The following is a 26,011-nucleotide window of genomic DNA, read 5'->3' on the forward strand; positions in this document are numbered from 1 at the left end:
CCCCCACTTCCATCAGCATTTGCCCCCTTTCCTACCCTCCAACCCAATTCCATCCAGTATCCTTCCCCCTTATGTCTCTCTCTCTCTCTCTGTTGCACTATGTATTGGATTTCAAAAATGAATAAAGAATTCTTTTAAAAAAAAATTATTTTGGGACTCTTTTACTAAAGCTTAGTGTGCACAAAACGTTAAGAAGCCCATTTTTATACCAATGACCTTCTTAGCATTTAGTACAGTATTCCAGTTTTAATGATTACTTTGTATTAACCACTGACAGAAAGGAAAACTGCCTGAGGTTTCTGAGTACTAAAAAAAAAAAACTATGGCAGAGTACTTTGAGAAATCTGCTTTCAGTCTCCTGCATTAGAACTGGGTCACTTTCAAGCAAGTTTCCAAATTCCCCATTTTTAAGTGCATCTAAAGAAAATGGGGCTCAGAACAGTACAAGTATATCAGAAGTGTTATGCTTTTGTTACAGGTCACACAGTATCCTGAAAGAGTAGGGGGAAAAAAAAATCGGGTCAGAAGTCTCCCGCCTGCCCTCCCCCAAGCCACTGCCACTGCTGCTGCCATCGGGGAACAGGCCCCAAAGCCGCCGCCATCGGATAACAGGCCCCAAAGCCGCCGCCGCCCCAAGCTCTCTCTGCTTTGGGCTGACCAGCATTCCTCTCCCCGACGTCAATTCTGCCGTCGGGGAGAGGAAGGCTGATCGGCCCAAGATCGCGATCGACCTATTGGGGAAATGCTGCCGGGTCCTGCCTTCATGGAAACAGAAAGTAGGCAGGACCCAGCAGCAAGAAGAGCAAATTGTAAATTTCACTGACCTGTCTCCTGCCTTAGCCCATAGCGAACGCATGCTTTTGGCTCTAACATGTGTGTGCCGACTTCCCTTCTCTTCCCTCCCTGGACATAACTTCCGGTTTCGGAGGGAAGAGAAGGGAAGCAAGCATGCACATGTTAGAGCCCCGGAGCATAAGTTTGCTATGGGCTAAGACTGAAATCTCCAAGCCAGTTTTTTTTTTTTTTTTTTAAATGTTGAACACCGGTGGCAGCAGCAGAATTCACAGCGGATGATATCCGGGCGGTCATCTAAATTACCCGGGCAGACCGCCCGGCTAAAAGGCCCTAGGGAGAACACTGCTCTTGGTCTCATGATGCTACAGGACAGGAGACCTTCTGTAATAAGTACAGCCTTCACTGCTGAATGCTTTTGAAGTGACGGATCCACTCTGAATATCCCAGAGGTTGTACCCTATCAAAATTCTACTAGTGCTACTATTTTGATCAGTTGCTGAGAATTAGTTTGAGATCAATATTTTAGCCTGATGCTAGTTTAGCTTTCTTATCCCCAAGTCTGAGAATTGAACTGATGGCGCTTATTTTCAAAGCTGATGGACTTCTCAAAATAGCCAAAAAAGTCCATCCACTGAAAATGTCCAAATTGCGATTTTTGAAAGGCAGAATTTGGTTGTTTTTCCACTGCAGATTTTCCAAATAATAAGGGGACATGTTTGAGGCTGTTTTGGGTGGGCTCGGGGTAGGCCCAAAATTAGGATCTTCCCACGCTCCTGCCCCATGCAGATCGCTCACAGGAAATGGCTGCCTTGAGCTCCCGTAGTCTCTCGAGCCATTTCCTGTGAGCGATCTGTATGAGGCACTAGCGTAGGAAGAATGCTCCTGCCCCGAAAACCCGCTAGACCACTAGGTAAGGCTTAAGGGGGGGGGGGGGGGCTTCCAGGGCTTAAAATAGCCTGAAAAATGAAAAAGCATTTTTTGTTTTAAAATCACGAATAATCAAATTTGTAGATACGGAAACCGCAAATATGGAGGGGGAATTGTAAAGTGATTTGTACCTGAGTCTTTGATATGTCTTCCTGTTGTCTTTATCTTCTAAGCTTGAGATGTAGCTTTACATTTTTCTATCCCTGTCTAAATTTGTTCTGTTTCTCAATGCAGACTATTATTGTATTAAGAGGGAAAATGTCTGAGTTGCAGCAGAAGATAATGACTCAGGAGATGCAAATAACGACACAGGAAACACAGAAACAGGAGCTGTTGGAACAGCTGGATGTGCAACACAAGTAAGTCTTGGGATCAATAATAACCTGAACTTCCGCCCCATAAAAAATAAAATCCTCTTCCATTCTTAGCAGTTACCATCATTCAGTAAATTTACAGAATATTTTCATTTTAGCTCTTCAAAGAAGATCTTTCTTGTGAAAGGATGGGATTTAAGATTAGTGAACACACGAGGCTTGAGTCAAAATGTAATCCCTTCCCATGGATGAGAGTGCAGCTTTGCTTAAAGTTGTATCATGGAAGTGAGAATTGTTTGTGGAGAAGCAGTTCATCTTTGGTTTCTAGTTAATTGTAATTTATATAATGAGGAGGAGAACCCTGGTGGTATATATAGCCAGTTTTGTGTAATTTGTGTGACCGCATACACATGACTTTTTCCAGTGGCCACAGAAATTGAGTGGATGAGTTCCGACATAGGGCTAGATTCACTAAGCCCACCGATCAAGTCCCAACCACTTAACTCACTAACCTTGTGGCCGATCATCCTCCAATCCGATCCGCGCGTGCAAATGAGGGGAAACAGCATGTAAAGTATGCAGGCAGCGATTCACTGACAAAAAACTGGAACACAGAGTGGGCTGGCTGATCAGCAAACAAGCGACTGATGGGGACCAGTCGCTCACGTCATTTCCGACTGCTTCTCCTGCTCTCTGCCCCGATCGCCGCCCTGCTTCTGCCCCGATTCTCCTGGCCTTCCCCCGTAGTGCGAGCCCGTGGTTTTAACCCACGGGTTTAAAGCGGGTTAAAACCACGGGCTCGCTATAAAAAGTAAAAAAAAGTAAAGTTTAAAAAAAAGGTCGCTGGTGTGTGCATGCATCGGGATCGCTATTCAGCGATCCGTACAGTCGGTTGGGGGCGTGATTCTGAGCATCCTCATTTGCATGAGGACGCTTTGTAAATCAGTCCCCCGCCCACGGATCCGATCCAATCCGTGGGCTTATTGAATCTAGCCCATAATTTGCTGCCCTTGTCCTTGGACACTCCTGAAGCTAAGTGGAATTCAAAGCGCAAAACCAAGCAGAGCACCACCCTCCTTCTCTACTGTTATCATATACTGTCTCGGTTTCATACCCCAGTCCCCTAAACTGGTCCTGTAATGAAGGTGGAATATTTGTGATGTTGAATTTGGACTACACAGAATTACTTTCCTGTGTAAACACATGCAGCAGTAAAGATCTCTGACTGTTACTGAGAGAATCGGTGGAGACAGAATGTGACAGCTGATAAGGCCCATAAAAAAACAAAAACCAAAATGGAGCTGTAGCGCCTTGATGATTTATTTACTGACTTTTGAAAGGCTGTAAGGTTATTTGCATTTTCATCATTTATCTCTCTTGTTTGGATGGATAGCTTAAAATGCTTTACAGTGATCTGCTTTGTTCTGTATATCACTAGAAGGCTGTAAAATTTGTTTCCTTTTACAAGGTGGCTCCTTTCTTAAATAGGACCAGATGGTCTTGAACTAGTACTGTAAATAAAGGTCTCTTTCTGAACGCAGCAGGTAGGGATGGGGGGGGTGCTCTTTTTTTGGAGCCAGAATGTCAAAAATCAGCTTTGCTATAAGCTGATTAAAGTGTAAAATATGTCCATGAATTGGATTAAATTGTGAAAACTCTTTAATTGGAGAAGTAAAATATTTTGTGTGATAATTACATTTCCAGTGCAATAGGTGAGACATGCTAGATGTGGGTTATCGCCCAATGGCCGTATGCCACATGCAGAAGGAATCTACTCCGGATTTTTTCTGTCTCTTTCCTCTACCTCACTGGGAGCTCTAGTACCACCTGCAGGTTTTTCCTTCACGCGTGCCTGAAGGACTGTTTCTGTTCTGCTCTCCGTTTTTTCTTATTTTATTTGGTGTTTTCATCCCCTTTTCAGGATTTCTTTGTGCTCTGAGCGATTTTTCAGCTCTGCCTTTATAGAGAACACACAGACTTTGGTCTGTAGCTGATAGGCCGATCCCTGGTGGGACCTGTTGGCCAGCCTGCGTTTGTTTCTTAGGAGCTCGGGGCCGTTCCTGCTTTTTTTCCTACAGCCGAGTGAGGATTCAAGCACAGGCTATTAGGCATACCTAGGAGACTCTGCGGTGTCTGGCAGGGTGCCAGCTTTGTTATTTAACCTCTGCCCTTCCCTGAACGTTGACGTAGAACCCGCTGTCTGGGCCTACGACCAAATAGAGACCTCACACTCGATATACTGTTATCAATCAATAAGTATATTTATTGGCAAATCAGTAACAGCTTACAAGAATAAATCTTACAGCATATAGAGTAACAGAATGTGATCTTCAGACCTGAGGATCCACTGATGTCTGTTCTAGTTACTTCCTCTAAAAGGCCTGGTTTTATACATTTTTAGGTGGCCAGCACCACATTGGTCTAAATCACATGATCAGTCTTTATTGGTTATTTCTTACACGTCATTATACTTGTTAATGCACTAATTGGTTTATAATATTTGTGTCATGCTATACGTGTGTCCTGTTTACCAAAAATCTATCTTTTTCCGCATATGCCATTTTAAAATATCATAATCATCAATTTCGAGCCCTGCCCTTATTACAAGATATTCTTGCTAAATAATGTACTTTTATATTCTATTCTTGATCAGGATGTGTCTCAATCCTTTTATGATATCATAACAGATGTGGTGCCTGTTGGCATGCAAACTAAGTGAGTTTCGCTTGTTTTTTCCTCATCATAAGTTTTGCAGGTTATTTCCCAAGTACTGTATGACAGCTGACCATTGTAGCCAGAATGTCTCATGAATCATCTTTAGGCCTTTAATACAAAGGTCTATTCTAACAGGGGTGGAGGAAGGGAATTCTTCCATTTTGATGTCTGTTCACCTGTACGATACAAGGACTTACTGCATCTTCTCCCTCCTCTCAACATGTCCACCAGTCCTTGGGGGTGGAGGTATGGTCCGGCATCGTGTCTGATCCCTATCGTATCACCCCCGAGCCATCTCTTCTCCAAGCTGAAGAGCCTTCACCGCTTTAGCCTTTCCTCATAGGGAAGTCATCCCATCCCTTTTGTCACCCTTTTCTGTACTTTTTCTAATTCTGCTATATCTCCTTTGAGATAAGGCGACTAGAATTGTACACAGTATTTGAGATAGAGCCGTACCATAGAATGATACAAGGGCATTCTAACATTTCTCATCTTTGTTTTTAATTCCTAACATTTTGTTTCCAGGGCAGTGACTCCCAGTGTGGATCTTTGCATTACGTAGCTATAGTTCGTGTTCCTCTTTCCCACGTGCATCACTTTGTACTTGCTCATATTAAACGTCACCTACCACTTTGATGCCCAGTCTCACAAGGTCTTATTGCAATTTTTCACAATCCTCTTGCGATTTAACAACTTTGTGTTATCGACATATTTAATTCTCTCGCTATTTATTTCCATCTCTAGATCATTAATAAATGTGTTAAAAAGCAGTGGTTCCAGCACAGACCCCAATAATTAGCTTAGAACTGTGAAGAATCTTGTTCCCTCTATTGATTGTCTCAAATTTATTACAATTTCTGATTAATGGGGGAAAGAGCCTCGGATCCCCGTGTGTTGCAAGTATGAAACTAAGCAGACACACTGGAAAGGGTAACGACCACATTGGCTCAAAACTAGAAGTCTGCACGGGAACGGGGATTGCGGGAATCCCCCCCTAACCCACGGGGCTCCCATGGGGACTCCCCTCTGGCCCACGGGACTCCCACGGGGACCCCCCTCTAGCCAACGGGACTCCCGCGGGGATGGAAGGCTTAGGAAGCAGGGTTCATCCATATAATATAATGGACACGTCAGCCTTAGTAAAAGAGGGGGTTTATAAGTTAATTACCTGAACAGAAAACAAAAAAAGGGTTCCACCAAAGAGATTCCACAAGGAAAACAGCAAAAGAAACTGTGGAATTGATGATCCTGTCAGAAGTAATTGCTGCTTTTTATGGGGACGGGCGGGGATGGAGGTAATTCCTTGCAGGGATGGGTGGGGATGGAGAGGATCCTGACGGGGACGGGTGGGAATGGAGAGGATCCTGGCGGGGATGGGCGGGGATAGGTAGGATTTCTGTCCCCATGCAACTCTCTACTCAAAACCCCCCCTCCCGTCCCGTCCAAAAGGTGTATGATTCAATAGCTATACGCTTTTACTCCTTCTATACGCTGTGGAAACACTTATTTTGGTTGGGACTCTGATGTTATGCGTTCTCACTATGTGCCGTCTCTGCCCAGTCCCTCCTTGCCGATGTTAGCTAGCTGGCGTTTTACTGTATATGTGCGTCAGGGCAACGGACCATCTCTTTCGGTGGTAATTTTCCACACTCAAAAAAGGCAAAGGCTTTTCCCCCCCATTAATTAGAAATTGGTTTCTTGGTTTCCAAGCTTTAAGTTAAGCAGTTTTTTGTTTTCTAATATTTATTTGGTATGAATTTGGCACAAATTTGGCACTATTTATTCCTTTAAAGCAGGGGTGTCCAACCTTTTGGCTTCCCTGGGCCGCATTGGCCGAAAAAAATGTTTCTGGGGCCACACAAATGTGCAAACGCTGCAGCAAGACAGAGGAGGGAGCCGGCAAGATGGTAAACACCCGGGGGCAGCAGAGGAAAACACTGCATCGCCCTCAACCAGGGCCACACAAAATACTTCACGGGGCCGCAGGTTGGACACTCCTGCTTTAAAGTATGAAAGATTCAGCAATGATTGAGTGATGAGGTGGCAAAATAGGGGGGAGGTTACCTTCTGAAAAAGCCCCTCCATGCCTCTGAGCTGATCTTTAGATATGTATAGCTAATTGTTTGGGCAATGCTCTGATATTATTATATACAAAGTTTTTCACTTCCTGTTTTCTTTTTAAGGTATCTTTACGCCTTTACCCTGAGTCTCTTTTGACTGGAGAGAAAATGCTCAGCATTGTCTGTATTTATTTGATTTATATGTTCAGTTCTCCTACTGAATATAGGTAAAATATTGCATACTTTTAAAATACTTTCACATGCTTCCTTTCATTAATGCACTTTGTCACAAACCCTTCTTTAGAAAATGAAAGGACTTTTTTGCACCCCATTAATATGATGATGATTGGTGTGCTTGCACAGTGTAATTTTAATAGTAATTCTAAACCTGCCCGGGGCAGTCTTCAAGAAAATACATTTTCTGCATAAGCAGCTATTTTGCATTCTTTTTTTTTTTTTTTCTCATTAACTGTAGTGTGACAGTAACATTTTGTAACCGGAAGGTTTTCAAGAAAGAAGAGGTTGTTTATCAGTGAGAAAATGTGCCTAGAACCAGTAATTATGAGTTTGTATGTAAGCGGTAGTCTCTCTGTTTTATAGGAAATGGCAAGAAGCCACACAGAAATTACAGGCCCTGCAAGCTGTCCAGACGCTGAATGCAGAAAACGAACAGAAGATTAGGGTGAGATGATTTATCATAGTCATCTGCTAAACTGGGTGTCTGACTTTCAGGCTGATCTGTTGTATTTTTTTTTTGTGCATCTCAGCATAGAGGGGTGGGTTCAGATTGGGTCTTCAGAATATTTGCAGAAGTCCACAATAATAATAATAATAATAATAATTTTATTCTTGTATACCGCCATACCCAACGAAGTTCTAGGCGGTTCACATTCATTAATTACGATCCGCGGTGACACGGATTTACAAAATTTTAACAAAATTACATACAATGAAGAGTGGCGCGTGGGGAACTCTTTAACTGAGAATTAGCAGTAGTAACGGTAAAACAGAAGGTAGGGTTGGAAGGAAAGCGATAACGAGAGAGAGACCTAGTGGGGGGAGGGGGAGCAGACGGAACGGGGGGAGAGTGGGAAAGGGGAGAAGCAGGGGGCAAGGGGGATTAAGAGCCCTGTTCGCGGAAGAGGTGCGTTTTGAGAAGTTTTCTAAAACTAAGGTAAGAGGGGGCCTCAAGTATCATTTGGGCAAGCCAAGGGTTCAGCTTAGCCGCCTGGTACGCAAAGGTTTTGTCGAGAAATTTATTGAAGTGACATAATTTTAGTGATGGGAAGACGAACAGCTGGATTCTGCGGGGTTTCTTGTTGGTGAGATTCAGAGTGAAATGATGATTGAGGTAACTAGGTAGTAGGCCAAAAACTGTTTTGTAACAGAAGCAGGCGAATTTGAATAGGACTCTGACACAAAGCATCAGTTTTCATTCCTCCCCTCTTCAGCAGTGGCTTCACAGGCATGATCTTGCTAAGATGAGCTGAGCTGCCTTGTCTTTTTACAACTGTCTCGTCACCGAGACCTCCTATTTTAGAAATCTGCTCTTTGTCCCTAAACGTGGAGCAACCCCTAACTTGGTTCTTATTGAAATAAACACAACAGCTCATTTTGCATTGCTCAGTGCAGCAGAATGTGTTACTTTTGCACTGAATGTCACTGTATTGCTGCTGCTACCCTGGAAGGGTCATTATGTGATATCGGCAAACTAGTGTCTGACCTTGGGGTTGGGGTGAAGGGAGGATACCGACATTTTCAGTGAGGCTTTATTTTCATGAATAACCTGGATACACAGACTGAATTGGGGAAGAGGTTGTGAGAGGAATGAAAAATCATAGTTGGGATGATGATGCAGCTAAATTGGAAGCATTCTTTAAAAAATAATTCTTTCAGTAGGCAGCTGTGCCAGATTAGAATTCTTGACTGAATTCTGTAGGAAGAAACAGTCACGATAATAGCAAAAGTGGTTGGTTTCCTCATGAAAGCGAACAGAATGTTGGGCATAATCAAAAAGGGTATCACTACCAGAACGAAGGAGGTTATTCTACCATTGTATCGAGCGATGGTTCGCCCATATCTGGAGTACTGTGTCCAGTACTGGTCGCCATACCTTAAGAAGGATATGGCGATACTCGAGAGGATCCAGAGAAGAGCAACACGGATGATAAAGGGCATGGAGAACCTTTCGTATGCTGAAAGGTTGGAGAAGCTGGGGCTCTTTACCCTGGAGAAGCGGAGACTTAGAGGGGATATGATAGAGACTTATAAGATCATGAAAGGCATAGAGAAGGTGGGAAAGAACAGATTCTTCAGGCTAGCCGGGCCCACAAAAACAAGAGGGCATTCAGAAAAATTGAAAGGAGACAGATTCCAAATGAATGCTAGGAAATTCTTCTTCACTCAGAGGGTGGTGGACACCTGGAATACGCTCCCAGAGGAGGTGATAGGGCAGAGTACATTATTGGGCTTCAAAAAGAGATTGGATGACTTCCTGAAGGATAAGGGGATTGAAGGGTATAGGTACAGGTATTAAATGAATAGGGGATGAAAGACTTAGGTAAGGTCCAATGACAGGTCACGGACCTGGGGGGCCGCCGCGGGTGCGGACTGCTGGACACAATGAACCCTTGGTCTGACTCGGCAGAGGCAATGCTTATGTGCTTATATGTGTCTCTCTCTCTAACCTGTTCCTTTGGCTTTTTATTGCTGGTTCACCTAATCATTTTCTTGTGGGACAAAGTGGATGAGGTGGCTTCATTTGCTACTCTTTAGGTGGGTGGGAAGGATTGCATGAGGGCACTAAAAGCAAGGAGAGGGCTTTTTGGTGTAGAAAGAGCCATTGACAGAAACAATCTTAAAAATAACAGAATGGTACCAACCTTTTTTTTTTTTTTTTTTCAAGCTATGATGCTCCAAGACTTATACAATGAGCTTTTAAGAACAAATATATTTCAGATATACAGTAGAGGTGGAATGATCCTGGAGGTGTGTTCCACAGTGACAATGTGGCTACTGAAATTCTGTAGTAGATCATAGGGTTCATTACATGTTAGTCTGGATTCTCTTGATGCAAAACCTTTATTATGTAAGTTAACATTGGCTATTTTAAAATTGTTATTAGTATTTTAAGATTTTTCATAATCGAAAACCCACTTATTTATTGAATAAATTGCAGGTTTAGGCCCGGATTCTCTAAATGGTGTTGTTGGCAGCTGCCAATTGTGTGTCAGTCTTTCGACGGCGCCGTTTAGAGACTCATGTCTCTGGCAAAGGTAGGCCAAGATTTTCGAGGCCTACCTTTGACATGAATTGTGCCTCTGAAGGTGCCTACCAGCACCAAATGCCACTTCCAGTGTTAGTCACGCTTACAGCGGCATTAGGTGATGATAGGCGCCTCCAGAGGAGTGATTCCAGCGCCATTTTTTTAGGTGCCTTAAAAAATTTTTTAAAGTAGCATTTTAAACAGTTTCCCTCTTAACTTAGTCGCCGGTAGGGTACCTACAGGCGCCTTAGTTAAGGCACCATTTATAGAATATGGATTGGCCATATTGCCCAAAGAGGCCATTGAGGTCAACGCAAGAAAATCCCCTAACTGGGATGTTTTAGGAAGGTAACCTAGACATCTAAGGCATTTAGAATAATTGCTGCTGAGTAGTAGTTAAAAGCATATTAGATGTCTCTTTGCCCCTCCCCTCTATCTCCGTGTGTGTTTGTTTTTCTCTTTAGGGGACAGTGACATAAAAGTGGTCCTCTTATTGCTTCCACTCTGTAGCCTAATAGAAGCGCAAATAAATGTAAATATCATTTTAGTGCTACTTCTTTCATTTGCATGACAATAGAGTAACTCAAATCTTTCTACCTGTATAAAAATCTCACTCTTTGGGATAGGCCACTTTTGACATCTGTGCTTGTTGTCCCTCGTCTTAGGATCTGGAGCAGAAGCTCTTTGAACAGGAGCAGGATGCTGTTATTGTGAAGAGCATGAAGTCTGAAGTGGCACGCTTCCCGAAGATGGAGCGAGAGCTGCAGCAGCTTAGAGAGGAGAATGCTTATCACAGGTGAGCCCGAAATATCAAAGCACTTCCTGTTGCCAAGAGTGCAGGGCTACTAGGCCTCGAGGCATTATTGGTACATCTTGGAGAAATGTCCTTTTTGTTCTAGGAATGTAGAAATATATACCCTCTATATGCGGAGGAGATGGCCAAGTGCTTCCTTTGCCTATCTTGCACATACACCGAAGTTGAATGGTAAAATAATATATCTGTTGTTTTGATGTACTGAAGCTAGGCATAGGTACGATGAGCGAGGTGATTAAATTTGTGGACGATACGAAGTTATTCAGAGTAGTGAAGACGCAGGGGGATTGCGAAGATCTGCAACGTGGCAAAATCAGGCTCGAGGAATGGGCATCGACATGGCAGATGAGATTCAATGTGGACAAGTGTAAAGTGATGCATGTTGGTAACAAAAATCTCATGCACGAATACAGAATGTCCAGGACAGTAATTGGAGAGACCTCCCAGGAAAGGGACTTAGGAGTTCTGGTCGACAAGTTGATGAAGCCGTCCACGCAATCTGTGGCGGCGGCAAAAAGGGTGAACAGAATGCTAGGAATGATAAAGAAGGGGATCACGAACAGATCGGAGAAGGTTATCATGCCGCTGTACCGGGCCATGATGTGCCCTCACCTGGAGTACTGCGTCCAGCACTGGTCGCCGTACATGAAGAAGGACACGGTACTACTCGAAAGGGTCCAGAGAAGAGTGACTAAGATGGTTAAGGGGTTGAAGGAACTGCTGTACAGCGAAAGATTAGAGAAATTGGGCCTCTTCTCCCTCGAACAGAGGAGATTGAGAGGGATCATGATCGAAATATTCAAGGTACTGAAGGGAATAGACTTAGTAGATTGAGACAGGTTCTTTACCCTCTCTAAAGTTAAAAGGGATAGATTCTGTACAAACGTAAGGAAGTTCTTCTTCACCCAGAGAGTGGTAGAAAACTGGGACGCTCTTCCGGAGTCTGTCATAGGGGAAAACACCCTCCAGGGATTCAAGACAAGTTAGACAAATTCCTGCTGAACCAGAACGTACGCAGGTAAGGCTAGTCTCAGTTAGGGCACTGGTCTTTGACCTAAGGGCCGCCGCGGGAGCGGACTGCTGGGTACAATGGACCACTGGTCTGACCCAGCAGCAGCAATTCTTATGTTCTTTTGTATGGTATGGTAAGTCGCCCCTATCTTTTCCCAGGGAGATGAAGCAAAATAATGCATTGCTGAAAGAGGAGGTGGATAGTCTCCATCGGGTTGTTGAACGCTATGAGAAGCTGAAGGAAGAGATGGTGACCCTGGAACTGGAAAACGAGGTGAGCACTAGACCCCCCCACCCCTCTATCATTTTTATACCTTTTGTAAATTGCTCGTTATGGTGAGCTGAAAGCAAAAATATGGGAACAATATTAGGTACTGAGGAGTTTCATGCCTTATCTAGTATACTGTTAAAAATTTTTCTGTTAAAATTTAATACCGTATTTCCCCAACTATAGGCCGCCCCATTCTACAAGCTGCAGAAAATGCTGATTTTACATTTTAAAACTGTTAGATAAGCTGCCCCATTAGATAAGCCGCGGTGTTACTGGAGTAGCTGAACTTTTTTGAAATCATTCCTTCCCCGCCCCATATCTTTTTAAATCCCCCTTAAATACATCCCTCACTTGCCAGCTGCCTCCTCCAATGTCGCGACCAGTGGTGCAGGGCAAGAGTGATCTTTTTGGCATCCAGCCTTGCCCTGCGGGACTCACGAATATTCAGGCCATTCAGGAAACGGTGCGGGGCCAGGCTGGATGCCCAAAAGATCGCTCCTGCCCTGCACTGCTGGCTACGACATTGGAGGAGGCAGCCTGCAGCAGTCCAGCGAGGGAGGTATTTAAGGGGGATTAAAAAAGGTACGAGGGGGGGAATTTATAGGAGGGATGTCTTTAGATAGACCGCCCCATATAAGCAAGCCGCACCCAGTTCTCATGTTTGTAAAATCTATAAGTCGCGTCCTATAGTTGGGGAAATACAGCAGTTATGATTTAAAAAAAAACATGTTTTTCTTTTTTTCCTTCCTCCTAGAAAATACTGGAAAAATTAAAGAAATGGGAGAACCTGGAGCAGATAACAGGCTTAAACATTAGGTAGGTCTGAAAGCTAAATGTGATTAAACCATTTTTGTTCACTGTGTCAGGGATTTCATTTGAACAGCAGAACTGTGATTATACACCCATTCACAGAAAGCCTGATCTTTCATTTGTTTATTCCTGGAATTTTCCCTGAACCTGTTTGTGTTTCCAGCTCAGTGAAAATTGGCATCTGCTAAGCTTTGGTGTTGTCTTTATTCACAATTATCTGAGATTTTTTTTACATTTAAGGCTTGCCCATTTGTTCTAATTTGGGTCAGATGCTGCTATAATAGTTTTGAGCAGGCACCAAAGCCCAGGACTGGTAGATGTAACTTTCCTCCTCATCCCTCTTGAGGCACTGTGATTGCTATAACTTCACAAATAAACAGATAGAGGAACCAGTTCAAAAAATACTTTCCACTTTCAACGGTGCTCAGAATCCGTGGATTCTGAGCACCGTTGAAAGTGGAAAGTATTTTTTGAACTGGTTCCTCTATCTGTTTATTTGTGATTCTGTTTTTTGGAACTAGGCTTTTTTGACCTAACCCAGTCGTTTATATTGGGATTGCTATAACTTCAGCAGGTGAACTGCCCTTCTAGTGCAACAGGAATATTATTATTGACCAATGGGTACTGCAAAGTCTGTAGAGAGCCCAATTTACATATTCTTTACGTTCTCCTCTTCCTCTCACTCTGGGCTTTGGTAGATTTCCTCAGTCTTACTCTCTACAGCGAAGCTATAGGAGCTTCTCTGTTCTTCTTGTATTTATTTTCTGTTTTTTCTCCTATAAGCGAGGCTTTTGTTGCTGCAGAAGCTTTTGGTTCCCCCAAGACATCTCTGTCTGCAACAAGATACAGACTATCGGGGCAGAGGTCTGTAGCCTACAGGCACGTGCTTTGCCTGATTTCTGTGTGATTGGCCTGCATTAACAGTCTGGAGGCTCAGGGACTGTTCCCTTGGGAGCAGACTCACCCCAGCTTTCGCCCGCAGTACGCTTGAGTGTAGGCTGTACAGCTTCTGTGGTTATTTTAAGCAAACATTGGGGTTGACTGCATTCCCCCAGGTCAGGGGTAGGCAATTCCGGTTCTCGAGAGCCGGAGCCAGGTCAGGTTTTCAGGATATCCACAATGAATATGTATGAGATGGATTTGCATGCACTGCCTCCTTGAGATGCAAATCTATCTCATGCATATTTATTGTGGATGGGGTAAGAATGGAAGTGGAACAGGAACCACCTTCAAGAAAGTGTGGCAGTGGCACATGGGATCTCTTAGGATGAGGAGGACATAATGAATACGGTGGATGGGCCATTTGGCCTTTATCTGCCATCATGTTTCTATAACCATAAAGTTCTATGACCTCATAATGTAGGTTTAAGAGCCTTAGCCAATAGGGAGAGGAGGAGATAGTGGATGCTGTGGATGGGAAGACTGGATGGGCCATTTAGCCTCTATCTACCATCATGTTTCTATGTTTCTATTTTAGTTCAGGTACCATGGGATAAGATAAAATAATCCAGAAAAGCAGAGGATGATATAATGAACTTGACAGTATGGCTCTTCCTTTTCTTTCATTATTTACATGGAACAAAAAAAATCACACGGTTATTTTCATGGGCATGTCTCCTTTATCTTTTATTAAACTATGCACAGCCGATTCCTCCTTCTCTCCCTCCCGGTCAGCCAATCAGCCTTCTGCACAGCCGATTCCTCCTTATCCTAGGACAAGCAGGCAGCATATTCTCTACATATGGGTGATATCATTCACGGAGCCCCATCGCGGACAGCTTTTCAAGCAAACTTGATTGAAGATCTTAAAGTTTGCTAGTGCTGCACCACGCATGCGTGTGCCTTCCCGCCCCACTAGAGGGTGTGTCTCCTCAACATGGTCCTCAGTTCTTAGTTTTCCACGGAGCCAGTAAGCCTGTCTCTCTTCTCTGTGAATCTAAGTGCCTTTCTTGCACCGCGGCTTCTTTTATTATTTTATCGGGAGTCGCTGTGCTGCATTTTTTCATCTTTTTCAATCGACTTTCAAAAAAAAACAACAATTTTTTGTTTGTTTGTTTGTTTTCTGCGAACCGGGGATTCCCGGTTTTTCCTTGGCTGCCGGGCCTCGCAGTGGCCGCGGCATTTCTTCTTGCCTTATGTCCCGGGCTCTTACCGGGTTTCAGAAGCGCACTCAGTGCGGTCAGGTGATCTCCATCACAGACCTGCACTGTTGGTGTATCCTTTGCTTGGGTGTTGACAACCCTACGGACTCTTGTCCTCGTTGTGCCACCCTCGTTGTGCCTCTGGCTCTTCGTCGACGGCAGGCCAAGATTGTGGAACTCTTCAATATGGACCCGTCAGCAGATAAGACCTCGGCCTCGGTCTCGACGTCGAAGACCTCGGTCCCGAGCAAGTCTCCCTCGACCTCGAAAGCCTCTCGGAAGAGTTCCACTCGTCAATGCTACTCCCAGAAATGGACTAGATTTGCTGTGTGGTATGCTACGCACCGCATGGAGCCACTGTCTGCCTCCTTGTCTTCCGTGCTGGATTATCTGTTACATTTGTCTCGGTCTGGCCTCAAATCGACATCTATTCGAGTCCATCTCAGTGCAATTGCTGCCTTTCATCAGCCGCTTGAGGGGAAACCGATCTCTGTCCATCGGTGGTTTCCCGATTTATGAAGGGCCTCTTCAATGTTCATCCTCCACTCCGGCCTCCCCCGGTGGTTTGGGATCTTAATGTGGTTATGGCTCAATTGATGAAACCTCCATTTGAACCCATTGATAAGGCTCTGAAGTATCTCACTTGGAAGGTCTTGTTCCTCATTGCTCTCACGTCTGCTCGCAGAGTCAGTGAGGTGCAAGCTTTAGTTGCGGACCCACCTTTTACCGTTTTTCATCATGGCAAGGTGGTCCTTTGAACTCATCCGAAGTTCTTGCCTAAGGTGGTTTCAGATATCCACCTCAACCAGTCCATTGTTCTTCCGGTGTTTTTTCTTAAGCCCCACTCTCATCCTGGGGAGGTGGCGCTTCATACTCTTGACTGTAAGAGGGTGTTGGCTTTTTACCTCCAATGCACCCAATCTCATCGGACGGCTCCTCAACTCTTCATATCTTTCGATCCAAATCGGTTGGGGCATCCTGTTTCCAAGCGCACCTTGTCCAACTGGTTAGCTGCTTGTATTTCATTCTGCTACGTTCAGGCTGGTCTCCCACTGCAGGGTCAGGTTATGGGACATAAAGTCAGAGCAATGGCGGCATCTGTCGCTTTCTTCAGGTCCACGCCTATTGAGGAGATCTGCAAGGCCGCCACTTGATCCTCGGTTCATACATTCATCTCTCACTACTGTCTGGATGCTTTTTCCAGGCGTGATGGCCTGTTCAGCCAGTCGGCTTTGCGTAATCTGTTCTCTTAAATTGCCAACTCTCCCACCATCCCATCTTGGTTAGCTTGGAGGTCACCCAGATGTAGAGAATATGCTGCCTGCTTGTCCTGGGATAAAACATAGTTACTTACCGTAACAGGTGTTATCCAGGGACAGCAGGCAGATATTCTCGCAACCCTCCCTCTTCCCCGGTTTGGCTTCTTTGCTAGCTGTTTGAACTGAGGACCACGTTGAGGAGACGCGCCCTCTAGTGAGGCGGGAAGGCACACACATGCGTGGTGCAGCACTAGCAAACTTTAAGATCTTTAATCAAGTTTGCTTGAAAAGCTGTCCGCGACAGGGCTCTGTGGATGTAGACAATATCTGCCTGCTGTCCCTAGATAACACCTGTTACGATAAATAACTGTGCTTTCTCTCCCTCCCGGTCAGCCAATCAGCCTTCTGCACAGCCGATTCCTCCTTCTCTCCCTCCCGGTCAGCCAATCAGCCTTCTGCACAGCCAATTCCTCCTTCTCTTCCTCCCGGTCAGCCAATCAGCCTTCTGCACAGCCGATTCCTCCTTCTCTCTCTCCCAGTCAGCCAATCAGCCTTCTGCACAGCCGATTCCTCCTTCTCTCCTCCTCGATCAGCCAATCAGCCTTCTGCATAGCCGATTCCTCCTTCTCTCCTCCCCTGGTCAGCCAATCAGCCTTCTGCACAGCCAATTCCTCCTCTTCCCCCCCCCCCCTCCGGTCAGCCATTCAGACTTCTGCACAGTCTATTCTCCCTTCTTTCTCCCCTGGTCAGCCAATCAGCCTTCTGCACAGCCAGTTCCTCCTCCTCTCCCCCCTGGAGCATACTGGTTATGATTTACTACACTCGCCAGCGCTCCAGCTGCCCTCTCCTGCCTTTTTACAGATTCTAACTACATTTGCTAGAACACTGTTGTACTCTTGACGATAGATTTCTAAAATGTCAGCCTATGACAGGAAAGTACGTGCTTAATCTACAGCCCCAAACTGTTTCTTCATATTGGTAAAAAGATGTACGGCGTTTCCTTATTAAATACCAGAATTTTGCATGCATCATAAAATCTTGTATAGTTATGACTGGCAGATAAATGTGAGGGATCCTCTCTTTTCTTTGGATTCCTTCCATAGGCATTTTCCCTGCTTAAAAGCCACATTTCTGAAGGTAGGAAGGAAACAGCGCCATCCCTAGACAGCAGTGTCCCTGCCCTGAGGCTTTTCCTTGGAGATCATCTCTATATGACTGTGGTGTTTTAAACTATTCTTTACCTCAAGCTGTTCGGGTTTAATGAAGTAATTTAGCAGCAGGAGAGAAATGGAAATGAGTGACATTTTATGCTCAAGTCTAATAACATCTTCATTTAAAAGCAGACAATTCAATAGAAACTGCTAGTGAGGTTTTTGATTAAACCACATTATATTTAACAGAGAACATTTTTTTTTTTAATAATACAAAAAAAAGTTAATTGCTTGATGAAGCACTGTAGCAAGATTGATACAAGGTAAGCACAAAACATGAGGACATCATAAAGTTATGTGCATGAAATGAATAAATATAATGCATTAATCAAATACATTGTGCAAACATAGTTTTGCTCTTTGTATTTAAATCAAACCTAAAAGAGCTGTTTTATTATCTTAGAATTTACACGCTGGGCTTGTGGCTTTCTGCAGCTTGTGCAAATTGATCATCCTTGCACCAATTCTTCCAAGTTACACGGGCTTAGCTGGGATTTTGTTTGTTTCTCAAGATTGATCTTGAGAGTGAATTTCTTTATTTTTTTTCTCTCTCAGATTGTGTAGTTCACAATATAGCAAACAAAATCAGCTAAATACCAAAAATCCTCACATTATAACACTTGTGAATAAGCAAAACCCCTCCCTTCCCCACTTCAAACTAGATCACCTACCCACCTCCATCCCACTACCCTCTGGCTCCTCTCTGCAGCTTGAGTTCTCGAGCAAGGTCTTGGGCATCATCATTGATTCCACATTGCCCTTCAATGACCACCTCCAATCCTTGGTAAAAAAAATGCTTTTTCAGCCTTCACATGCTGAGGAAAGTTAGATTCTGCTTCCATCAAAAACATTTTACCCTCCTTGTACAATCCATCATCCTCTCCAGATTGGACTATTGCAACTCTATCTACTTAAGCCTAACTAAGAAAAACCTCCACAGACTCCAACGGATTCAGAATGCTGTGGCCAAGCTCATCTTCGCTAAAAGTAAATTTGATCATGTCTCCCCGCTCCTGGCCAAGCTCCACTGGCTTCCGATAATTGCCAGGGTCCACTATAAATGCGCCTGTTTAACTTTCAAAATCCTATATGGTATCCTCCCTCCCTTTATCCCTCTTTCTTGGAATTCCTCAAACCCTAATACCACCAGATCCTCCCACAAATTAAAACTATCCTTCCCCTCGCTAAAAGGCATTTCCCACACAGGAAAGCTAGGGACCTCCCTCCACTTCAAAATCACTGAGCTCTGGAACAACCTTACCTCCCCTCTTCGGAACTTGAGCTCTCTCCAAGTTTTCCGCAAACATCTGAAAACCTGGCTTTTCTCAAAAAATGTAAGTCTTCCTCCAACTTAGGAATCAAGGAAACTCTTATATCTTGGCATCCCAAGTCCTCTAAATTTTCTTCACACTTCTACCTCTAACCCTCTGTTGTAGTTCCTTCCTATTTCTCCTACTGTAAACTGTGTCGAGCTCTACGAACGTGGAGATGATGCGGTATACAAACCTAAGGATTAGATTAGATTAGATTCAAGAGAATACTAAATACTCATACATAGACATAGGCTCTCGGGTATCATGGAACTAAAGTCAAATGTCTCCCATTATAATTAAACTCCCAACATAAACCACCAGAATCTTTATCACCCTACATATTTTATATGTTAGACTTTCAGTGTATAATTACGCTCACAAATGCACAGGCTATAATCTATATAATAAAACCGTAGGCGGCGCATGCGCAGTCTTATCAGCGTGCTTCCATGATCCGTATGTCCGTGGCCGCCAAGACTGCAGCATGCCCCGCGCTTACTACGGCCCCACCGCAGCTCAGTTCGGCACGGCGGTTTCCCCAGATAGGGGAAGCCGAAAAACTCAATCCCGCCTCATGGTCCTGCCGCCGCTCAATAATCCCCCCCCCCCCAAATCCTCCTGCAACAGCAGAAGCAGCAGCGGTTTTCCCTTCCCCTCCAGGTCCCTGCTGAGTAGTTGAAACATTTTTCCCCACCCCCCATTCCCTTCTTACCTTGAGCTGCCCTGTTCCGTTCGGCCCCTCCCCCTTCCCTTCCCGTGTGCTGGCCTGCTGCGGCTGAAGGTTTTTTTCGGCGACTCCTCCTGTTAAAACTCCCCCCCCCCCCTCCCGCAACCGCTCCTGTTCAAAGCGGCCTGCTGAGGTTCGCGGCCGCTGTAACGAACCTCGCAGGCCGCTCTCCACATGGTAGCACGTTCCCTCTGACGCAATCGCGTCAGAGGGAACATACTACCGAGTTGGAGAGCGGCCTGCGAGGTTCGTTACAGCGGCCGCGAACCTCAGCAGGCCGCTTTGAACAGGAGCGGTTGCGGGAGGGGGGGGGAGTTTTAACAGGAGGAGTCGCCGAAAAAAACCTTCAGCCGCAGCAGGCCAGCACACGGGAAGGGAAGGGGGGGGGGCGGAAGGGAGCAGGGCAGCTCAAGGTAAGAAGGGAATGGGGGGGTGGGGGAAAATGTTTCAACTACTCAGCAGGGACCTGGAGGGGAAGGGAAAACCGCTGCTGCTTCTGCAAAGGAAAGTGGTGGTAGGGGAGAGAAGGGAATGGGGGGTGGGTGGGGGAAAATGCTGCTACTGCTTCAGCAAGGACCTGGAGGGAAAGAGAAATACCGCTGCTGCTTCTGCAAAGGAAAGTGGGGGGGGGGGAGAGAAGGGAATGGGGGGGTGGGTGGGGGGAAATGCTGCTACTACTTCTCAGAGATCTGGAGGGGAAGGGAAATATCACAGCTGCTTCTGCAAAATAAAGTGGGGGGGAGAGAAGGGAATGGGGGGTGGGGGAAAATGCTGCTACTGCTTCAGCAAGGACCTGGAGGGAAAGAGAAATACCGCTGCTGCTTCTGCAAAGGAAAGTGGGGGGGGGAGAGAAGGGAATGGGGGGTGGGTGGGGGGAAATGCTGCTACTACTTCACAGGGATCTGGAGGGGAAGGGAAATAGCACTGCTGCTTCTGCAAAGGAAAGTGGGGGGGGGGGAGACACAGAAAGAAATACAGACAGACAAAGGAGGCTAGGGAGAGAGACAGACAGAAATAAAGACAGACAGGGGACCAGAGAGACACAGAAATAAAGACAGACAGGCAAAGGGTGCCAGGGAGAGAGAGAAAAAAATTGCAGGAGGGAGAAAGACAGAAAGAAAGGAAGAAAGAAACAGGAGCAGGGAGAGAGACATAAAGAAAGAAAGACAGACAGCCATATATTCTAGCACCCGTTAATGTAACGGGCTTAAACACTAGTTGGATATAAAATGTATCCACAAGGATACTATATATACCGTAAAAAATGGAAGCTAATTCCTAATAAATTCATACATTTGCCGGTACTTTTATGTACGGTTCATTTCCAAATAAGGGATTCTTAAGTTCCATCTGAATGTGGATTTAGTGGTCCTCTGAACGGTTAGTCTTTTGCATAGAACTGCAATTTGGAGCTGGCTCGTTTACTTGTTCGCCACATGAACACTTGACCACCTGAAAATATTTCAGCACAGAAGTGAAGCAATGTTGTATTCTTTGCTATATGTTGGATTTTAGCTGTGGAACCCCCAGGGACTAAGTCTGCGCTTGAGAGCTTCAGCTGTCTGCAGTCACAAATCTCTCTGGAGGCTGTAATTGGTGTAACAGACATAGGAAGCAGAAGTAATTTATAGTGTATGTTGGTTTCATACTGTGTTTTTAGAGAGTGGTGGTTCCAGGTATACTGTGAAAAGTTGAGACCTGTTAGGAGGTGTTTGTATATAGGTGTGTGTGTTTAAGGTTTTAAGGACACCTTAAGAGGTGTTATATGTTTTCTTGAATTTAAAGACTGTTATTGATAAGGGGGATTAAATTCTGATATGGATTTTAACAGAATAATAAGTGTTGTATCTTGAGTTTAAAATGTTATATATGCTGTTACACTTATTGTAAGTTTTTAAAAATGAATAAAGAATTAAAAAAAAAAATAAAAATTTTAGCTGCCAAATTTCAGACCATTCTTCAAACTTTGCTAGGTCTTTCTTCGTGTCATTCACACCATTCAGAGTGTCTACTCTAGTGCAGATTTTGGTATCATCTGCAAAGAGGCAAATTTTACCTGACAGTTGGTGAAAGCAAATTGATTGTTCAAAACGTACGAATACTAGGGAACACGCAGTACTTGGAGAAACCTCCCAGGAAAGGAACTTGAGAGTTCTGATTGACAAATCGATGAAGCCGTCCACGCAATGTGCAGTGGTGGCTAAAAGGGCAAACAGAATGCTAGGAATGATAAAGAAGGCGGTCACAAACAGATCGGAGAAGGTTATCATGCTGCTGTACCAGGCCATGGTGCGCCCTCACCTGGAGTACTGCGTCCAGCACTGGTCACCGTACATGAAAAAGGACACAGTACTACTCGAAAGGGTCCAGAGAAGAGCGACTAAGATGGTTAAGGGGTTGGAGGAGCTGACGTACAGCGAAAGATTAGAGAAACTGGGCCTCTTCTCCCTCGAACAGAGGAGATTGAGAGGGGACATGATTGAAACATTCAAGGTACTGAAGGGAATAGACTTAGTAGATAAGGACAGGTTGTTCACCCTCTCCAAGGTAGGGAGAACGAGAGGGCACTCTCTAAAATTGAAAGGGGATAGATTGTACGAACGTAAGGAAGTTCTTCTTCACCCAGAGAGTGGTGGAGAGCTGGAACACTCTTCCGGAGTCTGTTGTAGGGGAAAACAACCTCCAGGGTTTCAAGACAAAGTTAGACAAGTTCCTGCTGAACAAGGACATACGCTGATAGGGCTAGTCTCAGTTAGGGCGCTGGTCTTAGACCAGAGGGCCGCTGCCTGAGTGGATTGCTGGGCTTGATGGACCACTGGTCTGACCCAGGAGCGCCAATTCTTATGTTCTTATAAATATTTCTTTACACAACACACAGTTAAACTCTGGAACTTGGAATGTGTTAAACGCACAAAGGTTTGGTCAAATTTTAAAGGTAAAGTCCATAAAAGATTGTTAAAGTAGGCTTGGGGAAAGCCACTGCTTATCCCTGGAGGTAAGTAGTATTAAATCTTGCTACTTTTGAGGATTTTGGCAGGTACCTGTGGTCTGGATTGACTGCTGTTAAAAATAATAATAATAACTTTATGTTTTATATACCGCCATACCACAAACAGTTCTAAGCGGTTTACAAGGGAAGAGACTGTATACAGACAGCAACATTACAGAGAAATTTTGAAATTACATTGGCATGTTAAGTTTAGTCAGGTTTATCTGGAAGTGGTTTGAAAGTACATCAGGTTGAGTTACGTCAGGTTGAAGTTAGAATCAAAGATACTGGGCCAGATAGACCTTTTGGTCTGACTTTATGGAAATTTTTTTGTTCCCTTGAGTACAGCATTTCACAAAGATCTTTAGTTAGTTAGTTTGTTTTTTTTTGTGTGTGTGTGTGTATGTGTGTGTTTTTTCATCTCTACAATTTAAAAAAGAAACGAGTGAATTTTATTTGAGACAATGTGAACCTTTGCCCACTAGATGCTGCACTTTCCATATTTTAGGTCTTTTGGAAGATTTTTAAGTTTTCATTCCAGTACTTTTCTTTTTGCTTTTTAAAAAAAATAAAACTCCAGGAGAAAAAAAAAAAATGAGTATAATCGATCACAATATAGTATGTTAACATTGCCAGTTAAAATGCTGGCCTGCAATACCTGAATATCATTGACAACACTATATAGGCAGAGCTCATCTTTTGGGAGGAAGAATTACTGAAAATATCACATTCTCTGCAAAGTATTAGGGCTTTTTTTGTCCTTCCTTCATGACTATTTGATCTCTCTTGTTTAATAGTAGGAGTTTGTGCTGCATAATGTTGGTCGATATCTATGTATAAAACGAACTAGCTTTCATAGGGTTGGGAAACCCACATGGGTGCTATGTCTTCTCCTTACCCATCCTACTCCATATATTTTAACTTGCTGAAACTTTGGCTGCTGTCTTTCTGTGTTCTCCGTGCTGTTGTGCTCCTTCTAAGCCCCGCCTACATCAGAAGATGCACCAGTAATGATGTTGCCAAAGCTACTTTAAATTCAAGCTTAGAATGGTGTTTTCTGCTATGGTGGGGGCATACTGAGGAAGCGTGCCCAAGGAACAGGTCATGTTGGGCACGCTCTTTGGGGAAACTCCTGGAGCATCCTTTAGGATTCATTTTTGCATTCCCTCTTTTGCTATGATGCTCTACCATCATCTTTTGGCACTGCAAATCCCATATCTGTTTTCTGGGGCTGTCGACCTGAATGTTCACCTCATTCTTAGGGTCATCCAGAAATAAGATTATTGACCTTATTGTTCTTAAGAGGAACAGTAGATGGGTATACATTTTCAATTTGTTTTGATCTACAGCTGTTCTTTAAAACATAAGTACCGTATTTGCCGGCGTATAAGACGACTGGGCGTATAAGACGACCCCCCAACTTTTAGTTAAAATATAGAGTTTTGTTATATACTCGCCGTATAAGACGACCCCTTCTTCCGCACACCTTCTCTACCGCCCCGGGTGCAGCACAGTCGGCCAGGTTCCCTTACTTTTGTGGCACTTCCCCGACCGACCGACAACAGCCCCGGTCCGACAAACCTCCCTGCCCTTAACCGCGAATCTAAATTACCTTCTTACAGCTGCTGTAAGAAGGTATTTAGATTTGCGGCTACAGGGCAGGGAGGATTGTCGGACCCGGGCTGTTATCGGTCGGTCGGGGAAGTGCCACAAAAGTAAGGGAACCTGGCCGGCTGTGCTGCAACCGGGGCGGGGCGGCCGCCCCTCTCTCTTGGTACCGCGAGGCTACTCTCCTTCTCCTTACCTGCTATGCCTGCAGCACAGAGCCGAATGGAAGTCTTCCCGACGTCAGCGCTGACGTCGGAGGGAGGGAGGGCTTTGTTTAAGCTTTGTTTAAGCCCTCCCTCCCCTCCGACGTCAGCGCTGACGTCGGGAAGACTTCCGTTCGGCTCTGTGCTGCAAGCAGAGAAGGTAGGGAGAAGAAGAGCCGCGTACATCCAGAAGACTGAGCATCCAGCCTCGCAGGAGCCCCGCGACCCTCGGAGGCGTCCCCATGGGATCCCCGCGACCCTAGGGGGCGTCCCAACGGGATCCCCGCGACCCTAGGGGCGTCCCCGTGCAGCTCTGTAATGTAAAGTAAGTACATGTAAAACAGTACCCGGCGTATAAGACGACCCCCGACTTTGGGGAGGATTTTAAGGTACTGAAAAGTCGTCTTATACGCCGGCAAATACGGTAATCAAAAAAACTATCTCCACAAGTTTACTTCTATAACTTAATTTAAATAAAAACTACAAAAATCCTAAATAATGTGCACATAGTGCTTTGAAAGTGCTATAAAAATATTATAAAGTACTTGGTCACCAACCAAAAAATGCAGTAGTATCATCAAATGTACCAGCGCTGGTTGAAATGAGGGACCATCATTGCACTATAAAGTCCCTCTTACTGCCTTCCAAAAAAAAACGGTAAATGTACTATAATGTATTGTTGTAAAATACTTTTATTACTTATCTGATTAGACAGAAGATACTAAAGTATGGAGGCAGATTAATGGCAGTGGTACAACGTTGAAATCAATTCCATCAAGACCACACCAATTCATGAAGTTCTGGAACATTCTGGATCTCTCCTTTTGTCATTGACTGAAAATTGACTACATAATGTGGAGCAGCCTCTCCTTGATCACTGTCTTCTATAGGGCTTTTCTTCTTTTTCTACTTCTCAATCCTCACAAGTTTCAAGTTTATTTGAAATTTGATGAATCGCTTATACATAAAATACTAAGCGATGTACATTAAAATCCAAATTTGAATGTACAATGAAATACAAAATAATAACAAATAAAACACTAAGCGAATTCCTATAAATTCCAAATTCCACAGGCTTCTTGTCACCAATTAAAATTTCTATAGATCTATTTTCATATTCCGAACTCTTGTTAAACAGACTTTCACTTCAAATTGCATTCATCTTTTACTAATAGTTAGTTCAGTACTTGGGAGGAGAGGGCTGATGCAGTAAGCATATATTCATTTTTGCCCCAACATTTCTTTTTTATTCATTTTATTTTAATAATTCAACAATAAAGTTATTGAAGTACACAAGCGCCTTGTCATTCTACATAACAAAAATAAAAATTTTAACCATTCCAAACATTAATCTGTTTAACAAATAATTTTAAGACTCAATAATAGTCCACACGCTGGAGAGACAATTTTACACATCAGAAGGAGTGATACATGTTCCCAAATCTATAAAGAAAAAGTAGGAAGTCATCCTCAATTATTAATGGTGTTTTGTATTTTGTAAAACACTTTTTGATTAAAAGTGAAAAAAAGGACAGGTGAACTTCAGCAACTCCAGTGTTGTAGATCACGCTATTGTCA

General features: G+C 44.1%; 1 protein-coding gene across 3 annotated transcripts in view; it reads left to right on the top strand.

Annotated features, from left to right (window-relative positions):
• Positions 1-26,011, top strand: part of MAD1L1 (mitotic arrest deficient 1 like 1) — a 1,000,553-nt gene that overhangs the window by 22,542 nt on the left and 952,000 nt on the right. For all 3 annotated transcript variants that reach the window (XM_033963126.1, XM_033963127.1, XM_033963125.1), the window contains exons 5-9: positions 1,957-2,081; positions 7,412-7,493; positions 10,742-10,872; positions 12,061-12,175; positions 12,927-12,988. In XM_033963126.1, the coding sequence (XP_033819017.1) occupies positions 1,957-2,081; positions 7,412-7,493; positions 10,742-10,872; positions 12,061-12,175; positions 12,927-12,988 (515 nt within the window). The remainder of the gene's footprint in view (positions 1-1,956; positions 2,082-7,411; positions 7,494-10,741; positions 10,873-12,060; positions 12,176-12,926; positions 12,989-26,011) is intronic.

Source organism: Geotrypetes seraphini, chromosome 11 (genome assembly GCF_902459505.1).
Source record: "Geotrypetes seraphini chromosome 11, aGeoSer1.1, whole genome shotgun sequence".
NCBI classification, from domain to species: Eukaryota; Metazoa; Chordata; class Amphibia; order Gymnophiona; family Dermophiidae; genus Geotrypetes; species Geotrypetes seraphini.